The following is a 10,091-nucleotide window of genomic DNA, read 5'->3' as shown; positions in this document are numbered from 1 at the left end:
GAAGATACACACACATGTCAAGCTCACTTGGTCCACTGCGGCCCAAGTAGCCACCCAGGTAACTTCCGCGTCCTTGTGGGCCTCGTCCTGGGTTCTTCCTTACGAATTGGTGGCCCAGCAACGGTGTGGCTGGTGCCTTGGGTTGCCAGGTTGCTGACATCAAGCATATGAAAGACTTGATGTAGATGAATCCAACGTCTTCCATTTTGCAAACTAAACAGTAGCCATAAACAAAAGATAAAATAAACTGCATGACACTATTAACGGCACCAACAAGTTCAGAATGTCGAACCCCTTCATATAAAACACTTAAGTAAACACAAGGATAATCAAATACAATGATACCGCCAACATTGCAACAAACAGGTTTACAGCCTGCTGGTTTGCATTCTTGACATCAGTATTGCTTCAACTCCCAAATCACAATGAAGAATATCAGCAAACTGGAATAGTTCAACACCCAGGGAAAGCACAAACTACACGAATTTCCACCTCTTCATGGGAATGTGCTCAATCTTTTTCCAGTTTGGATGCCCGACTTTTTGACAGGACTCCATGAACTCACTGTTGCATTCAACGAGTTTAAACTCCTCAAGAGACTGGGGCAGTGTTGGAAGCGACAATATATTCAAGCATTTATGGATCTCTAGCTTCTTGAGCGATGCGAGGTGCTCCATGTTGCCTGGTAAGGCGTCCCAGCTGCAGTTCCAGGCTCTGAGGAAACCAAGATGAGCGAAAGCCTCAAGGACAGGAGCTGATCTCAGTTGGCTACATCCATCAAACCAAAGTTCTTTCAGGTACCGTGGGCCGCCGTTCTGCTTACCCACCATCCAATTTGGGTACCACGAACCATTATAGTGACAGATTTCCAGTGTTTGAAGCCCCACAGGAGGACAAAGGCCCTCAAGTACCTCTGCTTGGACTTCTGGATTGCAGTCCGTGGCATCATCCCATTCCGAGTTACTCTCCCAGTCCAGCATCAGTATTGTTAGCTGTTCCTTGGCAGATAGATTAGCTTCAAGAGCTTCCGCCTTGCTTTTAACATTTTCAAGACCATTAATGCACAGTTTACCATGGAGCTTATTTAGGTCCCTCAGCTGGCTTATCTCGTACCCATGTTCCTTCCTTACTGTGAAGAATGGTACTGTTTGGAGTGAGGTCAGCCTGCTAATGTTTGAAATACTCCTATTCACTTTCGGGCAGCTGAATAAATGCCGCAAATTGATAAGATCACCACCGAAAAATTCCGTTTCTTCACACTGACCAAAATCTAGCAGGTGGATACGGAAAAGCTTGGTTAGTGTGCTTGGTAATATTACCCTGCATCTCGTGCTTGTCCGGAAAGCAAGATAGCGCAGATGCCTTAACTGAATAATAGATTCTGGGAGTGATAACACATCTGGTTTATTAACTAATGCATGGCGTTCCCGGCTCAAAGCTATGGCCAGTACCCGCAATTTTGGCAGCTTCTTGAATATACTATCAATGACTTCTTCCTTAACTTGTACAAACCCTCTAACAGCATAAATGATGAGTGTGCGCAAATTTTTCAGTAGAAGGATCTTCTCAATTATCAAATCTTCATCATAGTTTTGAACAAAAAGATAGCGAACATCTTGAGGAATATCTCCTTTCCAGCCTTCCCCTCCTGGGGTTTTACCTCTCCAGAGGTCTATAATCCATCTTGAGCCATTCTCAATTCTAAAACAATCACTTCCGGATACCTTCTCTGCTAAATCATGTAGAAGATCATGAACTACATAGTATTCCTTGTCGCTGTAGTCCATGCCTCCTGGTTGAACAAATGAGGTTGATGCTAGTTCATCAAAGTATCCCTGAGCAACATCTTCCATTTCCTCCCCTTCATTAGTACTCCTTACAAACCCTTCTGCCACCCACAAGTTAACCAATTCATCACGGTACAATCGATGTCTTCTGGGAAAAATGCTGCAGTAGGCAAAACATCGCCTAGCCTGCTGATCAAGATGATGGTAGTTCCACAACAGAGCAGCACTAATGGTTCCATCGAGAAGCTTCCCTTTTTTAACTGATGACCAAAACTCAGCATTAGGTCTCCTACCTAGCCGTCCTCCTACTATTCTGGCTACTAGAGGTGATGCATTCAGTTTTTTTGCAATGTCCGTTCCAATATCTTTGAGTATTCTTCGAGTACAATCATCTATATTTGTGCCTTCGAGTGCATAATGCATCAACAAATCAAGAAAGACATTGTCATCGAGGTCAGATATAGGAATACATCTTGGTTCTGCAGCACCCAAAACAGACAATGCACCTTTAGTTCGACTGGTCACAAGGATCTTGCTTCCTGCCTTGCCAGCCTTTAGCGGAGAAAGTATCTTTTGCAGTTCTTCCCGCTTACTGTCATCTTCACTATTGTACCAGATGTCATCTAGTACCAAGAGAAACCGTTTTCCACACAGTGCGTCCGCCAACTTATCATGTAGGGTGTTAAGATTATTGAGTTGAGGGCATGAACTCCTTGTAGCTGCCTCAAATATTTCCTCCAAAATGGCACTCACGGTAAAACTCTGAGAAACATGAACCCACATAATGAGTTCAAAATGGTCATTCATTTTTTCTTGCTTGTTCTTTTTTTCACGGTCGCAGACTAACTGTGCTAGGGTTGATTTCCCAGACCCACCGATGCCATGAATGCCAATTACAGTATAACATAGATCATTGTTGGTGTTTACTACATCCTTGTTCTCATGAAACATTGCTATGATCTTGGCACAATCTTTATCTCGTCCGATTACAACCTGCGGAGGAATCGAAGTAGTAGCAGCAACTGCTGAAATGGCAGGAACAGGTTGGATTCCGTTGTCATCAATTAAGATCGGCAAGTTCAGCCGTTTCAAAAATTCAAATGCACTATTTATGATTTCTTCTATCTTCTCTAGACTAGCCTTCAAATTATGTTTTGACATACCAGTCTCCTGTAGAACAACACAAAAGGTGAGGATATCAGTATACCACACTAAAAAGGAAAGAAACATGTCACATCTAGTTAATATATTCAAGTGAAGAGTAAATGAGATAGGGTGGGAACAGAGTGCTGCACGTCTGGTGTGAGCAGTGCAAGTTACCAGCGGGAAAAGAATAGGCAACAGGAAAACATATTGTTAGTATTTTTCGTAGCACAAAATGGGTCTAATGGGTCTGGTGCTGAGCAGTATCACTAGTACGTAAGCCTAGCCCAAAATGGGTCTAACCTGCAAGGATTTCATTTGTGTCAGGAAGACCTGAAGGCCATAGACTATATAAGTATATGTTATGCATTTCATAATGAGGCAAGCAAGAAGAAAAAAACCACTACTAAATCCCCTGAAACTCCGTCGCCTCGAAATCGATAATTCGGTCGTTATCCCATTATGATCTAGGTTCCCTACAAAACCAAACATGTTTGTACCTTTAAGTTTTCCTTTTGCGAATGTTTGTACCTTTAAGTTGTGCCAAAATAGTGGTAAATACCACTTTTCGCTATGCCCATGCACATAATAATGATGTATTAGAACATTTTGTGAAGAATTGGATGAGTAACAAATTCTTAGATTATCATGACTGCAGTTTACCCTATAAGGGTCAGACTTAATTATACTCTCCCTATAGTGTTTAACTGCAAACAAGCTACAATAGTACTGCCCATCTGGTTCTGAACAATCGCAGTCACTTTCACTACTTATTAAGTGAATGTACCCATGACTCGATACAGCGGTTCTACCAGTACAGAGGGAAATCGAAACCCATAGAGACTGGGGCATGATCATGTGACCTATCAGCTCATAAATGCTACCAATTAAACCCATAGGTATAGTTGGACTTTTAAGTGAGCATATAAATATATAGAGTGAATTCCACTTTTTACCCCCTAAGATCAATTTTGTCACTTTTTACCTAATTTAACAGAAATTTCTCAAAACTACCCCATTTAGCATATTTTCTTCCATTTTTTACCCCTTTCTATATTTTGCCCTATCCTGTTTAGTGGGTCCCACCCAAAGTATGATGTGTCGTGTCCTAGTTATCTTCTTGAGCCGAGCTGAGCCGATTTAGTCAGGGCGTCACAAATTTAGTCAGAGTAAAGTAGTTCCTTAATAATTAGCATTCAGAGACATTCATAAACCAGATATAGATCCTATAGGATATTTTTACATCCAGAAGCAAAGCCAGACACACATTCATGGCTTCACTAGAAACAACTCGCTCTCTTGAGCCTTAGATACTACAGAGCTAGGACACACCTACAGAGCAGCGCAACCTTCAGGTTCAGTGATAGCAAGTAGAACAACCGCCGATAAAACCGGAGCTGGGACACCAGTACACCAAAGTTGGTGGACAGGGTGTTTCTACACCCGGGTGTATATGCACCCTTTATTTGAAACGCATATTAAATATATTTAAAAATATTAGAAAAATACAAATAAAAATTCTTTGTGTATACCTTGACATGTTCAAAGTTGTTTCAGCAAAAACCGATATGTTTCATGCCTTGTGCAAAAAAGACAAATCTTAGGTGCTAAAATAGTCTATTTTTTGAGGCATTATTTGCCTTTTTTACACAGGGTACAAACAATGTTGGTTTTAGGTGAAAATTTACGTGCACACATAGAACATGTCCCTCTACATGCTAAATTTTTTCCTAAATTTTTTACGGTTTGGAAATATGTTTTATAAATACCGGGTGCATATGCACCCGGGATCAGATTTGATTTTCCGAAAGTCGTTGCTCTTCTTCCGCACGAAGACCACACCGATGCCGGTGGCCATTGCACCCGTGACGGCGTGACGCCACCACCGGTGCTCCGCTGCTGCACGAAGTCCTCGCCCACCCGTCCAAATTCGCGTTCTTCAATGTCTCGGGCAGCTCGGCCCCTTCGGCTTCGTGCGCTTATCTCCAAAATGAAGGAACGGGGCAGCTGCTTCAGCACTGGCGCAGCCGATTTAGTACCGTCCGTTGCGGCCGAATCCCTAGCTCGGGGAGAGGGGAAATTTGTGACGCCCTAACTAAATCGGCTCGGCTCGGCTCAAGAAACTGACTAGGACATGACACGTCATACTTTGAGTGGGACCCACTGGACAGGACGGGGCAAAATATAGAAAGGGGTAAAAAATGGAAGAAAGTATGCTAAATGGGGTAGTTTTGACGAATTTCTATTAAATTAGGTAAAAAGTGGCACAAAATCGATCTTACGGGGTAGAAAGTGGAATTCACTCAAATATATACGAAAGTAGCACAACAAAGTTCCAAGACCCAAGCGAAACAGAAGAGCATGAAAGCAAGGAAAGGACCTTGTTTTTCAAGAGAGAGCTCATCGGGACCTTATTCTTCAGCCAATCCCTTTTACGTTGAGATACACCACCATCGTACTTGACCATGACCTTATTTTCCGAAGGGGAGCTCAGTGAGGCAGACCGGATCTTGTTCATCACCCAATCCCTCTTACGTGGAGATTCACCACCGTTGCACTTGGACTTGCCATCTTGGATCTTCTTCTCGAGGCAGTGATACTCAACATCATCCAAGATATCTTCAGCTTCATAGAAAGCAATTTTAAGATCCACGAAGAGTTGCTCCAAACGAGCCCTGTCGGGGATCTTCTCAAATACCTCTATTGCCCGCTCAAGCAGTATTACTTTTGGCCCAAGTTGCCGCAGCTTCTTCGTGGCGTCAAACTTGAGGTAGTTGGAGCATTCCTTGAAAAGCTCGGAGATGATGGGTGCGGCAATCCAACCAATAGCTTCCATGCCTACTCCTAGGACAGCCACAAGATCAGATATCAGAAGCTGATTGCTGGAAGTAGAGCTTCTTCATCTATTAGGGGTGCCACCAGCAGGAGGTTGTAAGGGGGAGCCTTCTTGTACTGGCTAACTAACCAGAAGTGTGGGTGTCCTAGGAGCACAAATGGCGAGCCGATGATATGGGCGAGAGCAACAAGCCCAACACGGTTTTACCCCAGCCAATCATGGCAACATCCTGACCAGTGACCACGGAAAGCTTCTAGTAGTTCAGAAGGGTAGTTGCAGAGGGGAGGACGAAGGGGCTAGCTATCCTGGTAGCTCTCACAATATGATAGGCAAGTATGTATGCTTTGTTACAAGAACTCAATGCCGTGTATGGCATAAACAGGCAGCTTCAAGGGAATTTTCGATGAATTGACATGGTCATTGAGTGCTACAGTTGGCCATACAATGTCTCCCTTTGCACATCAATATTTTTTTCCCCTGAACCATAGGTGTTAAACGACCAGGTTCTACCATCGAAACCATGGGCTACAGGCAGGTCAATGGTATTAATAAGGGGGCAACTAAGGAAGGATACAGGTCAATGGTTTTAACAAGTGGGCAACTCGGGTAGTAGTAGGATTTTTTGAGTCTTGAAGTCTCAAGTCACAATGGAGACAGCAATGACGAGTACTACTATTCTGCAAAAACCTTTGTCCACTCATTTTCCACATATATCGTGAACTGAAAAGGGAGATAAATATATGCAAATTTCCAACCGTTGTCTGTGTCTTCCTTGGCCCTGTTGCGTGAAGACCACAACTCATCATCTGTTGTTCCAATCAGCGCGTCGAGCAAAAGACATCAATCGTGCAAAGGGAACTCCCCGGAAGAATAGACTTTGTCTCATCCTACCAGTTGGAGTTACTACAAAATAATCAAGTTGGTACCTATAATACTGAAATTCTGTTCCTACAGCAACCAGCTTACCTCAGAACAACACCATACCTCGGCTCAACCACACACACAAAAAGGCACATATTAATACATAATACTACCATATGCAACAGAACATGCTGTGAATGCGAATGAGTAAGCCCGTACTTACAGATTGCCATTGCCTCCACACACCAGAGAAATCAATCTCATTGCTGCGGCAGCGGATCAGGCCCAACCTACTCCTCCTTTCCTAATGACAGGTACATACATAAGGCAGTACCAACTGGCATGTTTGATAAAGCTAACAATCGACATGGTTGATAGAGCAATTTCAATTAAGTAGTTGTCTGATTTGCGTCAGAAATCATGAAATCAACTTGTTTGCATGCTGGGGTTATAATACACAGATACAACTTGTTTATTTATTTATTTATTTTTCCAAACAATAACAGGCCATGCAGGCCTGCAATGACAGGTACAATACATAAACAAGTACCAAATGGGTCTTCACGGAGCCAGGGTGGGTGAGCAGGGGCCATGGATCCCCCCATCATCCAAAAATTGCAGTTATATGCACACATTTGGAATATCTCCAACGCTGCGACCCAAACGGACGCGCTGAGCCGTTCGTTTGGGTGACCGCATGGACACCCGGACAGCGGTCGGCGTCCGCGTGTCCGTTTGGGTCGCACGCTGCGTCCAACGCACGGACGCATCGCAAATGTCAAAATTAAAAAGAAAATAAATATAACAAAGGAAAACAAAAACAAAGTAAATTTAAACTAGAGTTCATTAAACTTAGCCCTATTTTGGACAATTTTTACACAAAAGAACACCCTATATGGGCTTTAAACTAAAAAAAGAAGAGGAAACCATAGTCCAGGTTTTGGGACGCGGTGGCCGCCGGTGCGCCACCCTACTCCCAGTAGTACTCGTCGTCGTCGTCATCGATGAGGACGATGCACCCCGGCGGCGACGCGTTGTTCCGGCTGGAAACGCCGGAGGGCGCCGGGGACTCCGGCCAGGGCGACCACTGCGCCCTGAGGGCTGGCCGGCCTGCGCAGGCGTGCCAGCCGTGCGGCCTCCTTCTTCCGCTGCTCCACCGCAGTGGCCTGGAGCTCCGCCTCGTGCCGGAGCGTGGCCTGGCGCTCCTCCTCCGCCCGGAGCGCTGCCTGGCGCGTGGCCTCCTCCCGGAGCGCGGCCTGGCGCGTGGCCTCCTCCTACTGGCGCGCCATGGCGAGGAAAGCCCACGCCTCGGCCTCGGCGTCCTCCTGGGCCTTCCTGGCCATCTCCTCCAGCGCAGAGGCGCGCAGCGCAGAGGCGAGGTGCGGCCATTTGGCCAGCTCCTCGAGGTCGTTGAGCTCGCGGGACGCCGCCAGCGCGGCCTGCAGCTCAACGTCATCCTCCTCCTGGGGCTGGGGCTGGGCTCGCGTGGCGCTTGTGCTGGCGCCGCAGCGGGCTCGTCGATGTAGAGGCCGCCGGGGCGGCGGCCAGCCCGCCTAGCAAGCGTGCGCGGCTGCGCGCGAGGCCTCGCCATCGCCAAGGTGAAGCACGTGCGCCGGCGCGCATCGTGCTCCACCTCGAACCACAAGTCCCAGTTGGGACTTGTGTCGCCGTAGGCGGGGTCCTCCCGGAGGTCCGCCGGCAGCTGCGCGCGGCGCCTCCGGATCTTCGTGATGCGGGCGCGGCCGCAGCCCGGGATCGGCGGCACCGGAACCCGATCTGGGCTCAGGTGCCAGCCGTGGGGGAGGTGCACGTCGCCCCACGACATTGGGACGCCGGCCTCCTAGAACATCCGCGCCATCGCTACGGTGACGTAGATCCGGTCGCGGATGGGAGCCGGCGGCCCCATGTCGAACGCCACCGGCGCGGTTCGTCGGCTGCTGCCAGCCTCGTGGTCGTTGGCGGACGGCTCGAACTCTCGCTTCGGGGCCATGGCGGCGCGAAAGGTCAAGCTCGTGCGTGCAGTCGGAGTGGAGAGTGGGGACTGGATAGGAACAGTCCCCCTCCCCAGTCCACATTTAATAGGACTGGGGCACCGAGAGGTGGGCCAACCACGCGGACCAGGCAGACACGCGAGGACGCCGCGTGCCATCCGCGGCCACGCAAACCTGGCCCAGATTTGGGCCGGGTTTGGGTCGTCCCGGACACCCGCGGCCATCCGCATTTGCAATACGTGGCCGAGTTGGGCCGCGGATTTGTCCGGTTGGACCCATCCGGACGCGCGGGCGCAAGATGGAACGCCGGCGTTGGCATCTCCAATGCGGCGACCCAAACGGACGCGCTGGGTCGTCCGTTCTGGGCCGTTTGGGTGGCCGCACGGACACCCGGACAGCGGCCCACGTCCACGTGTCCGTTTGGGTCGCACGCTGCGCCAAACGCGGCGACCCAAAAAGCTGCCACGTGGTTTGTCTTTAACGCACGGCGCTGCGCCATGGCAGGCCTCGATGGGACAACAATGGCGGGCGTGAGAACGCGCGGGAACTTCCCGCACGCACTAGGCTTCCTGCGCGCGCGAAAAGGCCATGGCCTCGCGCTCACGCCCAAGTTTCCCTCCAAGGCCGCCGGCTATAAAAGGACGGCACGGTCCTCTCCCCCTCTTCCTTCTCCGGCGCCCTCTACACCTCCATCGCCATGCCGCGCACCCTGCAGGCCACGTGGGACAAGCTCTCCCTCGCCGCCCGGGCCAGGTTCCCGCAGACGGAGGAGAAGGAGCGGGCGGACGCGCGTTGGGTCGCCGACGACGAGGCGCTCCGCGTCGATGCCGAGGGGACGACAAAGAAGGAAGAGGACACGGAGCTGGTGGAGGCGGCCGTAGACGGCTGGCACGAGACCGCAGACGGTTGGTACGAGGCCGCGGAGGAAGAGGCGGAGCCTGCCGTGGAGGAGGAGCCCGTCGACGCCGACGACTTGTTCGACGACCTCGCGCTGGCCAACATCAACGTCGCCATCGAGAAACGTCTCGCCGACCTCACGCGCGTGACGAAGGAGCACGAGGTCACCTGCCGGGCGGGCCGCCGTTTAGGCGACCTCCTCTGCCAGAAGAACTAGCTCCTCGCTATGCGAGCAGCCCGCCACCTCATGCAGCTGCCCTCGCCCGAGCGGCTGCTATGTCGACGGAGCGCGGCTGAAAGGACACGGATGTCGCCTAGAGGGGGGGGTGAATAGGCGATTTAAAACTTTACGAGATGGGCTTAACAAATGCGGAGTAAAACTAGCGTTTACTTTGTCAAGCCCAAAGCCTATATACTATGGTTCACCTATGTGCACCAACAACTTATTCTAAGCAAGAGTTCACCTATGTGCACCAACAACTTATGCTAAGCAATACAAGCAAGTATGTGATAGCAAGATATATATAACTTCAAGCACGATGGCTATCACAAGGTAAAGTGCATAAGTAAAGAGCT

General features: G+C 49.1%; 1 protein-coding gene across 2 annotated transcripts; it reads right to left on the bottom strand.

Moving 5' to 3' along the window:
• Positions 1-393: 393 nt before the first annotated feature.
• Positions 394-6,213, bottom strand: LOC124703127 (putative disease resistance protein RGA3). 2 transcript variants are annotated; one of them, XM_047235342.1, is made up of 3 exons: positions 5,896-6,213; positions 5,311-5,774; positions 394-2,957 (listed from the first exon to the last, which is right to left on the bottom strand). In XM_047235342.1, exons 2-3 carry the CDS (start codon positions 5,764-5,766, stop codon positions 477-479), a joined length of 2,937 nt encoding a protein of 978 aa, XP_047091298.1. In that variant the 5' UTR covers positions 5,767-5,774; positions 5,896-6,213; the 3' UTR covers positions 394-476. The 2 variants fall into 2 exon arrangements, with proteins under 2 accessions (XP_047091298.1, XP_047091297.1); XM_047235341.1 differs by having other exon boundaries at positions 5,311-6,213.
• Positions 6,214-10,091: the final 3,878 nt, after the last annotated feature.

The sequence above is a fragment of the Lolium rigidum genome, chromosome 3 (assembly GCF_022539505.1).
Source record: "Lolium rigidum isolate FL_2022 chromosome 3, APGP_CSIRO_Lrig_0.1, whole genome shotgun sequence".
NCBI lineage: Eukaryota > Viridiplantae > Streptophyta > Magnoliopsida > Poales > Poaceae > Lolium > Lolium rigidum.
The sequence above is the reverse complement of the archived record's forward strand: the minus strand, read 5'-3'. Positions and strand labels throughout refer to the sequence as shown.